The 20,865-nt window shown below is 43.3% G+C and overlaps 1 protein-coding gene across 1 annotated transcript in view; it reads left to right on the top strand.

Annotated features, from left to right (window-relative positions):
* Positions 1–16,721, top strand: part of LOC145346371 (uncharacterized) — a 186,621-nt gene extending 169,900 nt beyond the window's left edge. The window contains exon 15 of the mRNA XM_080193530.1: positions 16,103–16,721. Coding sequence (XP_080049656.1) covers positions 16,103–16,552 — 450 coding nt within the window. The 3' untranslated portion in view covers positions 16,553–16,721. The remainder of the gene's footprint in view (positions 1–16,102) is intronic.
* Positions 16,722–20,865: the final 4,144 nt, after the last annotated feature.

Genomic DNA, 20,865 nt, shown 5'->3' with positions numbered 1-20,865 from the left:
TGTCGGTCTGTTGATTGCTCACCAGCCTAATCACTGGCTAGTCCCATGACCCCTACATCACTGGCCGTGCGACATCCCCCCATCTCCCCACAGCCCAATCGCTGGCCCTCAAACATGCCTGGGCCAGCCTTGACCCCCTGCCCCTAACATGCCTCAATGTTCCCCGCCTCCCCTTGCAGCCCCATATTTCCTGTTTTCCACGACCACCTCACACCACCCTGATGGCCAGCCCTGATCACTGACCTCCGTCCCTCTGTAACTGAGTCCAATGCAGGGTGGCAGCAGAACCCCAGCCCTGCCTCTTGGCACTGCCCTATGCCCAGGGTGCAGAGCCAAGATGACCCTTGGGCATTGGCACTTTGCCCCTTGGGCAGTGCCAAGGTGGCATTACCCAGGGGGCACCACCTCCCCAGCACCTGATCCTCTGTGGGGCCTCAATTGCCCCCCATTCACTCCAGCAGGATGAGATCATCAGGTCCCTGCAAATGGGGAGTTTTACTAAACCCCGCTGGAGTGAATTACTCCTGGCATGATGGAGGAGGAGGCTAGCAGGCCCAGAAACTTCAGTCCCAGGCCTGCACACCACATTACAATTGTATGTTAATAGCCATTTAAATAAATTATAGAGCTCCATACCAAAAATCTGGCTGCCAGGGAACACGGATGCTGTGGTATCCAGTGGGGAAGCTCAGAAAACAGCCTCTGCTAGAGTTTCCCGGCCTGCCATGCTGTTTTTGTAATGAAGTGGGATGGGAGAATTGCCCCCAGTAAGAATACCCCTTTATCTCAAAAATCAATTGCTAAGGCTCAGAGAGTCAGGTCATGATATTCTCTGCCCATTTTACATGCAGCATTTATCCTACAGCCACATAGGACCTTGATTTACATATTAAAACAAGTCCTTGTCTGAATCAGGCAGTTGCTGGCCCATCTGAACATTGTATCAGTTGAAGGTTACAGTGGCACTGAACTTATACAGCTCAGGATCTTTCCTGGAATCCACTGGAGATAGCTGCAGGATCTCGCAGTCAACAGCATATCAATCCATCAAGGTGGTGACCTTTTCACCCTCTGAGAATCCAGCTGACTGACCCCCAGTCTTTCCATCTATCTTTATTTCATTTTGACCAGGACCTGCATGAGAGGATAAATCGAAAGAGTGAAGGGTTGTGGGTTTTCTAGTGTGTCATTCCAACTATCCCAAATGTTGAAACCCAATTGTAGGCAAATGGGTACTATGCCTTGTGCATGATTGATACATCCTGGTGCTCCTGCATTTATCCACTCACCCTTTTGCCTCCCATCAGCATTCGAGAGGCTGCCATGCTGCTCTGCAAGCTCTAAGCCCTCCTCATATCACCTGAGAGTCAAGATGGAAAAAATAGAACTACTTGGCCAGTCTTGGTTCATTCCTTTATGTTATGAACTATCTTCTCCTGCAAGATGACCAGAAATTTCCTCCAATTAAATAGTGGAAAGACTTAGGTCGTTGTTAATTTCAGCCCCACTCCAAACTCTGTTTCCTTACTACTGACACCATCTCTCTCCCTGTCTGAGATCGAACCAATCTGTTCTTAACGTTGATGTCACATTTGAGATGAGCTTCCCACCTCATCTCTGTGTTATCACTAAGGCTATTTCCACCTATGTAACATCACCTGACTTCATCCCTACCTCAGCTCATCTGCTGCTGAAACCCTCACTTATTTCTTTGTTACCTCCAGCCTTGACTATTCCAATAGACTCCTGGCTGGTCTCTCACATCCTATCTTTCAGGACACTGAGGACATTCAAAACTCTGCTACCCATGTCTTAACTTATACCAAATCACGTTCCCCTATCATCCCCATGCTCACTGACTTCAATTGGCTACCCAATCAGTCAATATCTTCATTCTAAAATTCTGACTGTTGTTTTCAGATCTCTCTTTGGCCTTGTCCCTTCCTTTCTCTGTAATCTTCTCTTGCTCCACAATTTTGCAACATATATGCACTCCTCTAATTCTAGTCTCTCATGTGCCTCGTACATTGGTGGCCATGCCTTAGCTGCCTTGGCCTCAGGCTCTGGAATTCCATCCCTCACTTTCTTCATTTAATTTCTGGTATAAAATCTACTTCTTTGACCAAGCCTTTGCTCATTAGTCCTAACATCTGTTTATGTGACTGAACTTTGTTTTATAATGGCCCTGTGAAGCGCTTTGGGACATTTTATTCTCTTAAGGTGCTATATAATTTGAAGGTGCTGTTTTTGTTGTCTGGATGACCACTTTCTCTCCACCAAATGTACCCTCTCACATTCCGGCTGCCTGGAGCAGGCTGCACAGGGGAATGAAAATCAGTGACAGCACTGGCAATGGATGGTCAGCACTTTTTTGCTGCCTGAGTTGCTGGAATTGCCCTTCCGAAATCTCGTTGGGAGATTGCAACATCCACACCTTCCCATCTGTTGCCAACGCACACCGTGATCCAAATCCCAGGATTTTATTTGGGAGTTGAATAAAATGTGATTCTAATTGAGTCGTGCATTCTAAGGGGACTTGACCAATTAGAGTCCAATTTTCCTTAGCAAATGAGCCTATCAGCAGGCAATGCAGAACTATTAGGTTCTAATTAGTGCCCCCACAGCCACCGGCCAGCTTAGGGTGTAAGGAAATTTGTACTCAATATGTAAGCATGTTAGTACTTAGAGAATTTGTACTGAATAATTGTACCTAAACTGGGTATGAAATATGGAATCACGGATAGTATTAGAGTGTCTTCCTTGAAGTAGAATTGGGATGGGTAATCAAGTATAGTTGATAAGTAAGTAACCTAATATAATCAAGTGTAGCAAATGTGATCAGAACAGGAGACCCAGAGAAGTAGTATAGCAGTTACTTATTAGCACATGCAAACAGCAGTCACTTGGGGAGACAATGGGTACTATACAGCTGTCCAGCTTAATATATGATCGTAACAAGCAAGAAAGAATAAAGTGAGCATGTTTTTCTTCACATTCGGCCTAAGTCAGCTAAACCACTATTGTTGTACAAGCAGAGTCGTAAAGATAAGGGCAAAGGATGTAACCACCATGGTTTCGAGAGGAAAAGAGATGTAACAATGGGTGACCAATCTCAAGCAAGGTAAATAAGGGGTCAGTACAGAAACAATGGTGGCTAAACGAGGTCGCATTGTAAAAGCGAGATAAGAATCTTGAGATATGGAGCTGAAATGTGCATAAAAAGACTGTAAGCCGAGGGCTCTGTGGAGTGTTCCGGACATCCCGGCTTTATTCTCTTGTACTGGAAAATAAAGTCTACTGCTTGGAAGATTACAACTCAGACTCTCTGTTTCAATCGGGTTAAATAAGTTGTCGTCTTGGGGAACCACGACAAGGGCCCCCATGCTGGTGGAGTCCTTTGCCTTGGCATGGTGTGTTTCACTCTAAATTCTCCTCTGCTGGGCGAACAAGTTAATTATGTTGAAATCCTTCCCTGTCTCCTGTTCTGTCCGAACCCTTCAGAAGATGCATTGGAGATCCCTGGAGGAGTCCTTGTATTTTAATGACTCTTCGTAACCAGCTGTCGAGATAATCGAGCCGAAGCAGGTTTTCTACAAACGTAGGAAGGTGCCATGTTGTCTGGTCATACTTATGTTTTGAAAAAAGGCTTTTAAACTCAAAATAAAGTCCTGAAAACAGAAATATACCTTCAAAATAGTTATCCTTAAAATCTGTTATTCACAATACACGTCAATGGCATACCTTACAGGAACAAATGGAAAATGTATTTTACAGAATTACATTGTGGAACCAAGGGATAAAGAAATATACACATTTTTTTCCACACTCTCTTATATTTTCTGGTTAGGTTTTATGTGGGGATGCTGTTCTTTATCTCTTTCCTGTTTTTGACAACCATTTGCAATGAATTTAACTATGGAGCTTCTCTAGATTTGCTATCTGTATTCTTTTCATCATTGATGTCTTCAAAGAATGTGCCAGACAAATCTAATCCCTAATCGGTTGCTGATTCTTCATCTAGATGTGTTTCCTATTCAGTACCCAGACTTAAATCTTTTAAATTCTCTCCATGAGTGAGCAAGTTTGCAATGAACTCTTTCTATGTAGCAACTCACCCCCTTCTTTAATCAAAGTCTATTATTGCTGATACAAGAATGTCATAAAAATATTTTTATGTTCTAGCAAGAATGCTCGATATTCTTCTCTAGTTTGTTCTTTGAGCAGCTTAAAATCTCTCAGTTTTTCCTTATTCTGCTCTTATTTAAATCTTATTGAGCTGGGTTGACAACTTCTGTACTTTGTGTTTTTGCTTTTTCCTCTAAAACCTTATGGCTGCGATTCTCCAGAAAAAGAGCCAAGTGCTGCCACCAGTGGAAAAACTGGACTCTTTCAGCTGGCAGTAGCAGCATCTCACAGGTGGGATCCACCCACCTTTAGCATGTAAAAATAACAGGAGGCACGCTAGCCAGCTTGCCTTCACCAAGATCGGGGTGCCATTTTTAAAGCATACCTCGATTTCCACGTGGAAAGAGAGGCTCCCCTCCCCCGACTTCGGACATGGTGACCCACCCCACTGATAAGGGAGCACCACCATCCTTTCAGGAAAGAGGGGCATCCTGCCCCTACCACTAAAATAACAGGTGTCCGCCTACCCATCCCCCATCACCACCACACGCCACACAAACATGAGGGTGATCCGATTCTCCGAATTCTCCAAGTGAATTTTCAGTCATGGTATCTTGATACCTTCTCCAGTTCATCCTTTGACTATCACTTTGTTATTTGTCCTCCTTCCACAAGGTGGAGAATCTTCAGTTCTCCTCTGTCTGTAAACAGCCTATATCCTGGAGAATGTTCGTCTCCTTTCCTGATTCTTTGGTCATTTCCCCTTTACACATAGCATCCTGATAGGTTTCTGTGCCTTCCTTTTCTGTTGCATAAAGGATTACAATTTTGGTGACTACAGGTATGAGCTGCATTAGAATACTGCCTGTGACATTCTTCACATGCCAGCAGTATTCTTTTATGTGGCCCTCTTTGCCCCTTTCAAAACAGACAGGGCATGGTGCCATTTACATTTCTTCTTTTCAGAGTCGAAGATTGGTTTCCATTTTTCCTCATTCCTTTTTCTTTAGTAGACATTGCCTCCCCCATCAGTCTCCCTGTTATCTATTCCCAGCTGACACTAGCCATTTGACCTATGTCTGCTGTGATTGAGGTCTGTGAGTCAATGTGTGTGGCAGATGGAGTTTAATGTGGGAAAATGTGACTGGCCCACTTTGGCAGGCAGAATAAAAAAGCAGTATACTATTTAAATTGAGAGAGGTTACAGAATGCAGTGGTACAGAGAGATCTGGATGACCTGCTAAATGAATCCCAAAAAATTAGCATGCACTACAGCAAATGACTAGGAAGGCAAATAGAATGTTAAGAACATAAGAACATAAGAAATAGGAGCAGGAGTAGGCCATCTAGCCCTTCGATCCTGCTCCGCCACTTTCCCGCTTTCTCCCCATAACCCTTAATTCCCTTGTCTGTCAAAAACCTATCTACCCGTGACTTAAATATTTTTAGCGAGGTAGCCTCCACCACTTCAATGGGCAGAGAATTCCAGAGATTCACCACCCTTTGAGTGAAGAAGTTCCTCCTCAACTCCGATCTAAACTGCTCCCCCCTTATCTTGAGGCTGTGCCCGCTAGTCCTGCTATCCTTTTTAAGCGGGAAGAATCTCTCTACTTCTACCCTATCCATCCCTTTCATTATCTTATACGTCTCTATAAAATCCCCTCCCAATCCTTCTAAACTCCAACGAGTACAGACCCAGTCTATTTAGTCTCTCTTCATAGTCCAACCCCCTCATCTCCGGTATCAGCCTAGTGAACCTCCTCTGCACTCCCTCCAAGGCCAAAATATCCTTGTGCAAGTGCGGCGACCAAAACTGCACACAGTACTCCAGCTGCAGCCTCACCAGTACCCTGTACAGTTGCAGCAAGACCTCCCTACTTTTATATTCTATCGCCCTCGCTATAAAGGCTAGCATTCCATTCACCTTCTTGATCACCTGCTGCACCTGCAGACTGGGTTTTTGTGACTCATGCACAAGGACCCCCAGGTCCCTCTGCACCGTAGCATGCTGCAGCTTTTCGCCCTTTAAATAGTAATCCGTCCTACTATTATTTCTGCCAAAGTGGATAACCTCACACTTGCTAACATTATACTCCATCTGCCAGGTCCTCGCCCACTCGCTGAGCCTATCCAGATCCCTCTGCAGACTTTCCACACCCTCCACGCAGTTTGCTTTACCACTCATCTTCTTGTCATCAGCAAACTTCGTCACCCTACACTCAGTCCCCTCCTCCAGATCATCTATATAAATGGTAAATAGCTGAGGCCCCAGCCCCAATCCCTGCGGCACTCCACTAGTCACCAACCGCCAATCAGAATAGCACCCATTGATACCAACTCTCTGCTTCCTATTAGACAACCAATCCTTTATCCACACTAACACCTTACCCTCAACTCCGTGCACCCTAACCTTCTGTAGCAGCCTTTTATGAGGCACCTTATCAAATGCCTTTTGAAAATCTAAAAACACCACATCCACCGGTTCCCCTCTGCCTACCGCACTAGTCACATCCTCATAGAAATCCAATAAATTTGTCAAACACGACTTCCCTTTAACGAATCCGTGCTGCGTCTGCTCTATCAAACCATTCTTTTCTAGGTGCCTCGCTATTTCTTCTTTGATGACGGATTCAAGCATTTTTCCAACTACAGACGTTAAACTAACTAGCCTATAATTCCCTGCCTTTTGTCTGCTACCTTTTTTAAACAGCGGCGTAACATTAGCCATTTTCCAATCTTCCGGCACTTCCCCGGAATCCATCGAAGTTTGGTAAATAATCACTTAGGCATCCACTATCACCTCTGCCATTTCTTTCAGAACCCTGGGATGCATTCCATCCGGTCCTGGGGACTTGTCCACCTTCAGTCCCATGAGTCTGTCAAGCACTACCTCTCTAGTGATAGTAATCGCATTCAGGCTCTCAACTCCTACCATCCTTCTATCTTTAATATCCAGCAAACTATTCGTGTCCTCCTCCATGAAGACCGAGGCAAAAAACTTATATAAGGCCTCAGCCATTTCCTCATCTCCCACCGCTAAATCCCCCCTCTTATCCTCTAAGGGTCCAATATTCACTCTAGCCAGCCTCCTCTTCTTTATATATTTGTAAAAACTCTTACTGTCCTTTTTTACATTTAGTGCTAGTTTAGCTTCATAGTCTATCTTTCCTTTCCTTTATCAACTTGTTGGCATTTATTGTAATGGAATATAAAAGTAGCTTTACTACAGCTATACAGAGCCTTGAGACCTCATCTGGAATACTGAATGCAGTTTTTGGCTCCTATTTGAAAAAAAAATAAGCAGTTCAGAGAAAATTATCTTGACTGATTCCTGGGATGAGGGGCTAATCTTATGCAGAAATTTGGACAGGTATACCCAATGGAGTTTAAAAGAATGAGAGGTGACCTTATTGAAAGATGTGAGATCCTGAGGTGATTTATTAGGGTAGATACCAGGAAGCTGTTTCTACCTGTGAGACAGAATAGAACCAGGGGACATAGTTTAAGAGTAAGAGGTCCACCATTTAAGATGGAGATGAGGAGAAATGTTTTCCCTGAAATGGCCCTTAGTATGTAGAATTCTCTTCCCAGAAAGCAATGGAGATGAGGTCATTAAATTTATGCAGCATTAGATAGATTTTTGATAGACAAGGGAGTCAAGTGTTATGGGGTACAGATAATAAAGCAGAGTTGAGACACGATCAGATCAGCTATGATGTTGGGGAATCGTGGAGCAGGCTCAAAGGGCTGAATGGCCTATTTCTACTCCTAAGCCCCTTGTTCCTTTGTTCCCAATTCATGATCCTCAGCCTTCATGGCTACTGCCATTGCAGAGGTAACTTTTTGTTCTAAAAGGTACATTTTAATATTGTAGGGGAGGCAATTTTTAAACTCTTCTAACGAAACTAGTTCTCTTATCCCATCATATATAGGCTCTGCTTTTAAAGTGTGCACTCATCACTTGAACACAATCTTGTTGACTCTTTCAAATTCCAGATATGCTTGCATGGGCTTTTTAAGGAAATTTCTGAAGAATTACTGATGATATGAAGATTGGCAGGATGGTTAACGATGAGAAAGAAAGCCTTAGGTTGCAAGAAGTGGCAGATGGAATTTAACCCTGAAAAGTGAGAGGTGATGCACTTTGAGGAGTGACGATACAAGGGCTTACTCAATGAATGGCAGCACACTAGGAAACTCAAAGGAATAGGGGTCTTGGGGTGCTTGAATACAGATCCTTGAAGGTGACAGGGCAGATTAATAGAGTGGTTAAAGAAGCATGTAGGCCTTCATTAATTATGGTATAGATATAAAAGCAGGGCAATTAGGAGATTAGTTTGCAGGTGTACAAAACTTTGTTAGGCCGCTGCTGGAGTACGATGTGTAGGTCTGGTCACTAACTATAGGAAGGATGTGATTGCACTGCAGAGAGTTCAGTTCAAAATTTAGCTATTTTCATCGCGGATTAAATCCCATCTTTCAACACAAATTTGGCTTTGGGTCATTTTGCAATTTCAGACATGAAACCCCAGTTGTCTCAACCACACCAAAAGCATTTCCGCAAAGTGGCTGGTGAGCTAACATTTTTTTCTATGTGTGTGTAGCCTCCTTTTAATTTGTGAGTGGGTCATTGAAAAATAATCTAGCAGATAAGCTTCAGTCCAAAACAAAATGAAGGTTACTTTATTATAAAACCACTGCTAAACATTACATAAGTAGAAGTGTTAAAGTTATTGTCTAAATTAGAGTTACAAAGATTAAAATGCAGAATAAAGGCAAAAATATGCTTAAGGAAGAGATTTTCACATCAGTCTCTGAGGGATCTCATTGCAGGTCTGTTGCTTGACTTCCTTTTTTCTGAAGTGAAGAGGTTAAAATTTGAGGTTTGGTTTAACAGCTGTGATGGCATGTGCAGTTGACTAGTTAGTGTTTGCCTTTTTAAGGTGGACTCAGGAGGTCAAGCAGGTTTTTAGAGAGAAAGGTTTCTTGTTTTTCATTAGTTCTGTGGTTAAAGGTTGCCTGGACACGTTGGTTAGAAGAGCAGTTGATTTCTTCATAGCTTCCTCTTTGACACGTCTGGCAGTGAGAAAACCTTTGATGGCTGAGTTCTTCCTGGAGATTCGTTACCCATGACCTCTGCAGCCTATCTTCATCACAAGCAGATAGGATTGCTAATCTGGATAAACCATTGTTCCACCAGGCAAACAAGCTAATTACATTGAGGTCACTTCCTGTTTCCTGTTCTAGCAGAAGCCAAGGAGTTTTCACATCTTTTAGAAGATGCAGTGGATATTTCTAGTGATGTCTTTGCATTTTAATCAGTCTTCAAGGCCAGCTCTAGAGATAACTGAAACAAAAACAGAAATTGCTGGAAATCTCATCAGATCTGACAGTGTGTGGAGAGAGAATAACTAGATAATAATGAGAGATAACTGAGTCTGACAAAGTTTGAACAAACGTGGAAAAGTGCCATGTTGCCTGTCCATACTTAGAATTTGAAAAAAGGCTCAATAGGCGAAATTTTCCGATTTTCTTTTTCAAAGACTGTAATTTTCTGGTCCTTCACACCAACTTAATTTTCCAGTCCAGCTGACAGTGCATCCCCATCGCAAGTGGTGCATTCAACAAGAAACCCTGTTGACAATAGGAAGATCAGATGATCCTGCTGCCGCCACCGTTGTGAAGCATGTGGAGTTGTGCAGAAAATCCCACCCAAAGTGTCGGTTTAGGCAAGAAAACCGGAGAGAATCTTGCTGGCGTCATCACAAGAAATATCACTGTATATTCAGCCACTTTGTGGGGAATAAAATGTGTTCATGAGTTTCACTCTGCGCTTGTGGCAGCCTGCTCCTGATTTGCTTGCTCGGAATTCCTTCATCTCAGGATTCGGGGGGAACTCCTTTTAAATGCCTCTCCAGCACCAGTTCCAAGTCCAATCAAGGGTCTGATAGCCAGGAAGACAGCACCACATTTCTCAGGGGGAGCCCTGACCAGGATGTTAGATGAGACGGAGCAGAGGTGTGATACCCTCTACCCTCATATGGGCACACAGCCAACTAGCAAGGTCACCAACCCCGCCTGGGAGGCAGTAGCAGCAATTGTGAGCACCAGCTCACTACATAAGAAGACAGGGATCCAGTGCAGGGAGAAGATGAATGACCTCCTTTGTGCAACCAGGGTAAGTCACGCTTCTCATGCATCTACCTACTCACACACCTATTACACATCCACGGTGATCTCATTCCCAGCCACCTCACAGGGTCTCAATATTTGACCTGTCAATTGCTAACCCCTCCCACCCCCACAACCCTCTATTATCCCAGCAGTGGCTTTTCTCCTCACATCCACTTTCCCAGTCACCTACCATGCATGCCAGACTTCACTACCATCTAACCTGGCATGGATCCTGCCCACATTCTCCACATCGGTCTCACTGCAGGGCAAAGTTGCACACAATCATGGTGAACATGCACAGCCAGCTGGTGTGATGCCCAAGCTGAAGTCCCTCACCCAGTTAGAGGAAAGAGTCCTTGAGTTAGCAGAGGAAGCACAGGACCACACCTGTGCTGAGGGCAAGTTTGGAGCAGGAGACAAAAGTGAGAACCCTCAACACATCCAGCCACAATGCAAGCTTCACATCAGATCAATTTCTTCTTTCCTTATGCCCCTGAACAGCAATAATGCCACCGTACTTCCCCTGCAGGTTAATCAGTTGACCAGCTTGGACCATTTTAGCAGCCTCTGGAGACCAGAGACCTGAGCAGCTTCGAAGGAGATATCTCGGAGACGAGCATTGATGAGGTACCACAGCTGTCGTCCACATCCTCCACCAGCGCTGCCTCTTGCACGTTATTGAGAATAACTCACAGCCAGGCTTCTGGGTCACTCACTGGTCAGTACCTCACAGCTGATGATCCATAGCAGGCTGAGGCAGGGATGTCCCAGGGATCTGGCACTCAGAGGGATGCTGGAGCTCAGGACTCTGCCAAGCCTGGATCAGATGACCTGTCTGTGGGTTTGGCCATCCCACAGCTGCTGGAGCTATAAAGGCAGAGTCGTGAATATCAGGAAGGGATGTCAACATCCCTTCTTGGACTGCAAGGCCAACTGGGGGAGTCCAATCACCTTCTGAGATGGTGCCATCACTCTGATGCAATGATGCCAGCACTTAGTGTGTGGCATCTGCAGTGGAGATCTTGGCACAGGATGTGGACTCCGTGGCAGGGGCTGTTCACTCCATGGTTCAGCTCATGCGATCCATGTGAGTTCCATAGTGCTGGGCTTCAGCTGCATGGTGCATGCAATTGTGGAAATATACGAGAATCAGAGGCAGAGGACGATTGAGCTTCTGGCTCTTACTCCAATTGCCCCTTCATCCCATTATGGGACCCAGGAGCCTCCGGACACCTACACGGTAGAGGACCAGTAGGTGCATAGCCTGGGGTTTTCCAGGAGATCCTGGTGGCCAGGTCATGCAACTCCCCCTTCTCTGTAACCATATACCTCCAGTCCCCAACAATAAGGAAGACAGCACTACAACACCCATGCTGTCTGAAAGTAGGCTTGAACCCTCAAGGTCCTGGCCTCCAAGGGACACCCGCAAGGCCATCTCAGGTAACAGGGCATGGAAGGCTGCAGCCATGGATCCTGGGGATATACCTACACTTGGCGGCAGGGGGTGGAAGGCAAAGAAAAATTAGTCACAGCATGGGTATGGGTGATTTTAGCTTCCCCCTTCCCCACTGTGAAAACACAGGCATGCTGATGTGTCTGTGGTGATGCTCTCTGCCCAGGGCATCACACAGGCCTCTCATCTGTTACAGTATGAGGGAGCTATTGGCTGAAAGCTGGTGAGAGACTCTCTACCTACTGAATAGGTGCTGACAGACACCCAGGTCCTAAACCTCAGAGGAGGCAGAAGCAGCTGAGATGTGTCATTCAGCATCTCATTGCCCCCACCACCCTGTTCAGTGACAGGTTGTGCTCAGGTCTCTGTCAGGCAGGGTTCAGACAGTCAGATACAAGATAAGGAGCATTGCACTGTCCTCGCTGCAAGTGTCATCATCACTTTCCTGCAGTGTCCTGTCAAATCACTTTCGTGCCCTGCTGGTGTAAGTAGCAGTCAACACAATGGCATCCCACCGGCAGGAGTGAGATGTTCTCCCAACCCATTCATTGGAAGACAATTTTGACCCCTCCCCCACTAGTGCTGGACCTCCCTAAAGCAAGAGATTATGAGGGCATTTCTCACCCTGGACACCATTCAGGTACTGGCCATCACCTGAGATCCTTCCTCCGCCTCAGGCAGTTGCCCCTCTCCACCCTCCTCAACTCCTCCCTCATTTGAGGAGATGTGGTGCTCCTCCATGTTCTCCTTATCCAGTTCCTCGCCTCATTATGGTGTCAAATTGTGCAGAGCACAGCAAACTACAATAAGGCAGGACACCCTCTGGGGACTGTCCAAGTGCCAGAACTGTGTCTCTAACAGGCCTACTCAATCAGCTGCTCAACTAGCGCATGTGTAACAGAATGAGCCTCATTATATTGAATCTCAGTGGGTGTTTGGGGCCTCTGCATTGGTATCATCAGCCACCTCCTGACCTTCATCTCTGAGGAATCATCCCTCCAGCCCCTGGTCTCCCTTGAAGATGGCCAGGATCTGTGACTGCCCTGCCCTGGACACTCCCCAGGAAACAGGCACAAACCTACATTATGCACTTCGCATGATTGCAGACAATCTGCACATTGAGAGAGTAGAATCTCTTGCAATTGGTAAAAGGCACCCTGTGTCGCCATGGGGAACACAGAGCCACATGTGTGTAGTCAATGACATCCTGCGCTTGGGGCAAGCTTGCTCTGCAGACGAATTCTATGGTCCTGGCATCCTGGCTCACCTGGTTTCTGTCAAAGTTGATGTACTGGTGAGCCCTTGCAAATAATGCACCTGTCACCTCCCTTATGCATGTGTGTGGCTGGCTGGAAGATGCTGCACAGGTCACCCATGCAACCCTGAAATGAGTCACTGGCATAGATGTTCAGCACAGCTGTAAACTTCAGGGCCAGAGGTGATGGGTGACCTCCCAGTCCATGTGATGCCAACTCCTGCATCACCTGGTGCAGGTGGTCAGCAGTCCCTCAGACCCTGTCCATGTGCAGCCGCACGTTTGATGAGTCCTGACAATGTTGTGACCGATACGCATGGGGCATCCATCTATGCACGTCCCCCTATCTAAGTTTCACTCCCTTCTCATACAGTGACCATGTCCCCACACTACCATCTCCCAGCTACTCCTGGGCATCTATCCTGGATAGCCAAATTAGCCTGTTTAACCCCCCCACTCCCCCACCCCACCCAAGGGTGAGAACTGAGGGAACATGAGTGCATTGACTTGAGTTCATTTTTCCTAGGGATAAGAAATGCTACCACCAAACTGGTCATGTCAGGGCTGACTGATGAGTTCACTGGCCTTTGCCCTTTACACTGGGAGCTACACCTTTGTCACCTCTCTCTGATGGAGAGGTATGTATGCCATGGAGTTCAATGCTTGGGGGCTCAGCCTAATGAATATTCGGTGAGGGTGAAAGCCCTGGCAGGATAGCTCGGGACATGTTAATGTATTTAGATGAGATTCCTGCCCTTTCAGGCTGTGAATCTTGTTGTGTCGTGGTGAGGGGCATGGGAAAATTGGGAAACGAGATCTTGCTGGCAAAAATGCCTGTTTCACAACTCTTGCAGGATTTTGTGCCCACATTGCTGTTTGTGCTGACGGCTAATGTGGGGTCAAAATTCCACCCATAGTAAAGTTTTCCAAAACAGAAATGTACCTTTTAAGACAGCTGTGTTTAAAATCTGTTATATCATGACTACATATTAATGACAAAACAAATTGTTTTATCTGAAAAATTGCAAGTTTAATTTACATATGTAATTGTGACAAATTTATTGGTGAACATGTCTAAGTGGCATTTATCTTCAGATTCTTCATCGGTTGAAGTAAGTATTAAAAATGATTCTTTTATTCTGTAGTTTCTTTAATATTTCAAAGAAAGCCATGTACTGAACAGTGTTTGAGGCACTTCAAGCCTACTGGAGTCTTTCCATTATTTTAGACCAAGGTTATCAGGTAGAATTATCCATTTTTAATGAATTCTGCATAAAGCAGTCATTATGAATTACATCTGTATGTAATTCACAACTCAAAATCACAATAAAAATAATTTCTTGACTGCATTTACTACTTTAATCTTATGCAGTACATATATGCACGAATGCTTCAATGTATTTTACAACATATTTGATAGTTTTAAGATTTAAAGCATCTGTGTGCATGGAATGCAAATAACTTGTTTAGTAAAGTGAAGTGTCAAGTTTAAAAAGTCACAATGCTGTCAAGGCACAGTGGTGCAAATTTGAGTATCTAAGATTTTCTTTGCTAACAGCAGATCTGAAGGCAACAAAAAAATGTTTCTTGTTTAATCTCTAAGGCTGCAATCCCAATGTAAATATTAACATGTGTCAGTATAAGAATTATAACATTTTTCTGGATATTAATTTCTTGCATACCCAGAGTTACAGGCATGCCTTGCATTTTGCTTGATTTAAAAATATTAAATAAAAAAGGCATTGACAGATTCATTCTCTAACTAAATTTACAATATCTACATTTCATAAGCCATTCTACAAGCCGACATTTTAACAACTCCTCTTAATTTGTTTAATCATTACTAAGTGCAAAAGGAATATGTATGGTTTCACTTTGATAACCATTTAACTATATGAAAATTATATTCATGATTTTGTGTTTAAAGTATGCTTTGAATCTATGAATTTTGCAGTTTTTAGAATGCCTATAGTTTTGACAAATAACCTTCATAACATTCCAGGAAATAATATGAAAATGCTAATTTTAAATCAAATAATCCTGGCTTCACTATTTCCTTGGGAAATGGAGAAGAATAGCTGGTTCAAGTGTACTCAGTTGCTTTGGGTTTTTGCAAATGATAGAAAATTTCCCAAGCCTCAGAAAATATCTGTCCCTAGACACCATCTACTGGATTTTAAAATTTATTACAGTATTTAAATAACAAACAATCTCAGTATTTTCTTATTGTTATATGTTAGCTCTCTGAGGTATTAACCACATGTGGGAATGAATCAAATAAAATGTAATATTGGTGAATAAAACGTGGTGGATTAAGGAACTCCAGTTATTTGTGCAATCTATGCATAACATTCAGTAATAAAATGGCGGAAATGCTAACTGTGCGTACAAAATGAATTATTACATAGCGCGCACACACTGTATTTCATAGAGCCATCCACTTGACTGTTTTGTCAACAAGTAGGAATTCTTTTTCTGTTTTGGTATTTTCCAGGCATTATGTCATAGAATTTGCACTATTAGTACACACAATATACTTGTATGTAAAATCTAGCATTCAAAACAAGTTGTCTTTAATGCCGCAGAACATCCCAATGTGCTTTACAAAGAATTGGGGAAAAGTTGAAGCTGACTGAAAAAAGAATGGGAAAGGTAGGTTGTGAAAGGTTATTGCAAAGAGATGTAACATTGGAGGAGTTTAGGAAATATTCAGACTCAAAAGTTCCATCACTAATAAAGTCAGAACTGTACAGTGTGAGCTGGCACGCAGGACTAGTGGATATGAGATGAAGCAAATCCATACAGCGATTTTAAGCAAAGCTGAAGATCTTGAAATGAATGCTTTGTGGAACGCAGGACTAGCGAACATTATCATGGATGAGCTTGCAGGCAAGCCAAACATTGTGGCAAATGGCATCTGTGGAGAAATAGAGTTAGCATTTTGGGTTCAATATGATTCTTCTTTGGTGTAATGTAATATAAATATATTACATTTTTTGTATAGAGAAAATATATACAATAGGATAAAGCTGTGCACAAACCAAACTAAAAAATCTCAATTTACTATATATGCTTTCTCTGTTGAATTGTAACAGCTAAATACACTCCACATAGAAAACCTGAAACAGAAGAGAGAGTTGGAAAAAGAACAGCTCTGCCGTCATCAACTTGAACTGCAGTCAGAAACCTTTGGTGAGACTATCCGATCCCTTAGGTGTCAACTGAAAGACCAAACATGTCTGGAAGTGCCACCAAATCAACCAATATCTTTATCTGAAAGGGCAATGGCTTCTGATCAGGCAACCTCTGGACCTGAACCTCAGCCCGACAGAGTGCCTCAAAAGGAGAGAGGTGAAGATTTAGCCAGGGGAGATATGGAAAAATCAGAGGCGACTGATCCTATGATCCCAAACAAATCTTACTGGATCCAGCGGGTTGGAGAGCTATCTGCTCAGCTGCAAGAGAGCACTGAATACTGGACAGACAAAATGAATGAGCTAACCAAACAAATTGAGCATGTTACTTCATGTTCTTCCAAAAAATAATGGTTCCTGAATTATCCAGTTCAGAGACACTTAAGAATGATAACTAAAGGTCTCCTTGAATGAGAGGTTCTCATGTTCATAACAAGTTGTTGATAGGAATGAAATAATATTGGTGACCTCATATAAAAAGTATTAGTCATGTAAGATTTGCATGAAATATGTACTGATTACAGAGTTACAATGAAATGTAAGTCCAATGGAAAAAAATAATGAAAATGGATGAACCCAGACTACTGAAAAATCAGACTACAAAAGGAAGCCAGAGAAATATTTTGTATTCTGAATAATTAAAATGCTTATTCTTGGTATATAAACAACGTCTTTGATTTACTTTTTTCAGAAAGGTGTCCATTTTTGTAATGTCTATACGTAATGGAAAGGAGGAAGGAGTTTGATAGGATGGTCAATATTGTTCCTGATTATGTACTGATTGTGATTGATTCATCATCTTAGCAACAATAATATTAACCAATAGATAGAGCATAAAAGGTCTTTATTAAGTAGAAAACTCCATATTCTTTAACAATAGTGATAGTTTTACGCAAGTCTATTAATAAAGATATAGAAACATAGAAAATAGGAGCAGGAGTAGGCCATATGACCCTGTGAGCCTGTTCCGCCATTTACTATGATCATGGCTGATGGTCTATCTCAATAGTCTGTCCCAAGCTCCTGCTTCACCAATATCCTTTGTTCCCTTTCTCCCCAAGGGCTATATCTAACTCCTTGAAAAGATTCAAAGTTTTGACCTGAACTGCTTTCTGTGGTAGTAAATTCCACAGACTTACCACTCACCGGGCGAAGAAATTTTTCTACGTCTTAGTCCTAAAAGGTTTACCCCTTATCCTTAGACTATGACCCCTGGTTCTGGAGGCCACCACCGTCGGGAATATCCTGTCTGCATCTACCCTGTCTAGCTCTGTTAGAATTTTGTAGGTTTCTATGAAATATCTCCTCATTCTTCTAAACTCCCACAAATATAATCCTAACTGCTTAACTCTCTTCTCATATGTCAGCCCTACCATTACAGGGAAGTTCGGTAAACCTTTGCTGCACTCCCTCCATAGCAAGAACATCTTTCCTCAGATAAGGAGACCAAAACTGCACATAATATTCCAGGTGTGGCCTCATCAAGGCCCTGTATAATTGGAGCACCAATACTGTACTCGAATCCTCTCATTATGAAGGTCAACATATCATTTTCCTCCTTTACTGTCTGCTACACCAACATGCTTACCTTCAGTGACTGGTGTTTGAGGGCACCCAGTCTCATTGCACATTCCCCTCTCTCAATTTATTTATTGGGTAAGATGATATAAATCCCTTTCCTTGAAAACTGTTCTTAAAAGTTATGATCAAGAAATAGCTAAGATTTTGATGACTAGAATAGACCTAACATACCTTTGTTTGGTCTCTTGATTGCAGCTGGCATGATCTTTTTCTCAAATGGAATATGTAGAAATGGCATTGTGCCAAGCTAAATGGTCACCAGTTTAAAGTTTATGTATTAGTGCCACAAGTAGGCTTACGTTAACACTGCAATGAAGTTACTGTGAAAATCCACAAGTCGCCACACTCTGGTGCCTGTTCAGTTACACTGAGGGAAAATTAAGCATGTCCAAAGCACCTAACCAGCACGTCTTTTGGACTGAGGGAGGAAAACGGAGCACCCGTAGGAAACTCACACAGACACGGGGAGAATGTGCAGACTTCGCACAGACAGTGACCCAAGCCAGGAACTGGACATGGGTCCCTGGCATTGTGGGGCAGCAGTGGTAACCACTGTGCTACCATGCCGCCCAGTATCTCTTAAAATGTGAGGCGTTATCCAGACTGAACAATTTTCAAAGCCATCCTTATACCTCATCTAAAATGTTCTTAAATTCAATTAAAATATTTGAGCATTAGTTTAAAAAAAGCATAAGGAAACACTATTCTTGAAGATTTATTAAAATTTAAAGATCTTTTTATAAATTCATTCATGGGATGTGAGTGTCAGTCAACGTCAATGAGGCCAACACTTATTACTCAAACCTAATTCTCCTTGAGAAGATGATGGCAACCTGATGCATTGAACTACTGCACTCTGTGTGGTGTTAGTACACACACAAGACACTACAGTGGACATCTGTGGCATCTCCCAGGCTGCCAGTTACAAATGTCACCAGAAGGTGATAGTTACCCTTTATGCCAGGGCTGGTATGTTTATCAACTTTGACCTGGACTAGGCAAATCAGGGCCACAGGCTTTGCCCACGTAGCAGAGCTGCCCCAGATGCAAGGTCTGATAAGAATGCACCCACATGGCTCTTAAGGCACCGCAGTGGCAGGCAGTGCCATTCAGGAACCGCAAGGGATTCCACTCATTCAATGTCCAACTTGTCTGTGACCACACAGTGCACATCATGCAGATGTGTGTACCGGATCTCCTTGGATGAGGATGGCTGTCGGCCTGACGATGCCAAGGAGGAGGAGGAAGAACGCTGGTCAGTGGACAGGACCAGGATTGGGAGATGAGCAAGGGATACCCTGATCACCTCATTTCGAGGATGAACAGAAGTAGCAAGTGGTGAAGTCTCCCACAATGGGCGTAAGGTCAAACCAATGATGTTGTGCCAGCATTATCTAACCATTAGGTTGCATGTGTTCAATGGCAGGGAACTGAAGCTATTGGTCTTACTCTGTAGGAAAATGATGAAGTCTTGCTGCGAGGAAAAGGTAATGCTTCTCTCATCCTCAGCAATATGTCTGCCATGTGCCAAAAAGGGAGCTACACGTGCCATGCCAATGAATGGGTTCATCATGGGATTCATCAAAGGTGGAATAGCCTCAGACACTGCAGGCTCTTCTAAAGTATGTGATCAGGTTCTCATTTTCATCTTACACCTGAGGAGGGCAGGCAATCAACAACTTGACAGCCCCTTTGCCTCTCCCACTTAGGTGAAAAGATGCAAAATTGAACTGCTCTAGTACTAATAGATGGGGGGGTTGGGGGTGAGGTGGGGGAGTGGTGCACTTCCACAAGGGGCTCTTGGGAAGAGTGGCCGGGGGTTGGGGAAGGTGGGGTTGTCTGCAGCAGGGCTTCTTTGCTCTACCCTCACTGCGAGAGAGAAATAGCACAGCGAGTCTCACATTCCGCAGGAATGAAGCGCTGGATGCATGCATCAGTCTGCCTAGTTTTGTGGGATGAAAATGACAGGATGAAGGCTCTGTGATTTATTATTTGTACCTATACACAGTTGTGTATATGTTCAACTCTGGAAAGATTATCTGTGCATGAAAATGAATCTATAAATTACTTGGTAAATGAATTGAAATCCTCAGTTCTGTGAGCCGATTTGAATCAACTATTTAAACAAGAAAATATTGTTACACCTCAGTTTATAAGTTAGAGTGATCCTTTAAAAAAATGTCCAAGGCTTCATAGAACCATAGAATTCCTATAATGCCGAAGGAGGCCATTCAACCCATTACACCTTCACCGACTGTCCATCAGAGCATTTTACCTAGGCCAACCCCTGGCCGAACCCCCATAACCTACACACCTTGGGACACAAAGGGGCAGTTTATCTTGGCCAATCCACCTAACTTGCACTTCTCTGGATTGTGGGAGGAAACGCACACACACATGGGGAAAATCTGCAAACTCCACACAGACTGTCACCCAAGGCTGGAATGGAACTGTGGTCCCTGGTGCTGTGAGGCAGCAATGTGAACCACTGTGCCACCGTGCCACTTCTTGAATTTTTATGTAGAATTAGCTCCAGCTGGAACTTTGATCTAATGGTATGTTTTTTGTATTGGAGATACACTAGATCTTTAGTTCTGACTATTATTTAATCTGAAAATCTGGCAAGATTTTTTGCCTACTAAACGAGTGAGCAACACTTTCACTGGTATTCACGGTACTTGAAATATGATGAAAAATTGCCACACAATCTACGGTGATGTTCCATTTCCATTTGATTTCTTGATTGCCCTGAAATCTAAAATTATGAAGTGTATGTCAGTGAGTTTATACCAATCATCTGTCCCAATTCCTGAGTCATGACTTGCTGATAACTGCCTCTTGTTGTGTAATATCTTATTTGGACAAGATCTGTGTATAATATTTCTCTTTGTCTTATTAAAACACATGTCAAATAATGTTACGTAGATTTTTGTATATTTTGGGCGACTTGGTAATTTTGCTTATTCTTGTATAAGATGAAAGTTATGTTAAGGAAAAACAAAACTTTGATATAGTAGGAGTAGTATTATTTTCAGAATTCTGATACTGTGGCACTGGGGAGCAATAACTTGGAAGATTGGAAG

This window comes from Carcharhinus amblyrhynchos, chromosome 8 (genome assembly GCF_965287045.1).
Source record: "Carcharhinus amblyrhynchos chromosome 8, sCarAmb.v2.hapA, whole genome shotgun sequence".
Lineage (NCBI taxonomy): Eukaryota > Metazoa > Chordata > Chondrichthyes > Carcharhiniformes > Carcharhinidae > Carcharhinus > Carcharhinus amblyrhynchos.
Note: the sequence above shows the minus strand (reverse complement) of the source record. Positions and strands in the feature narration are given on the sequence as shown.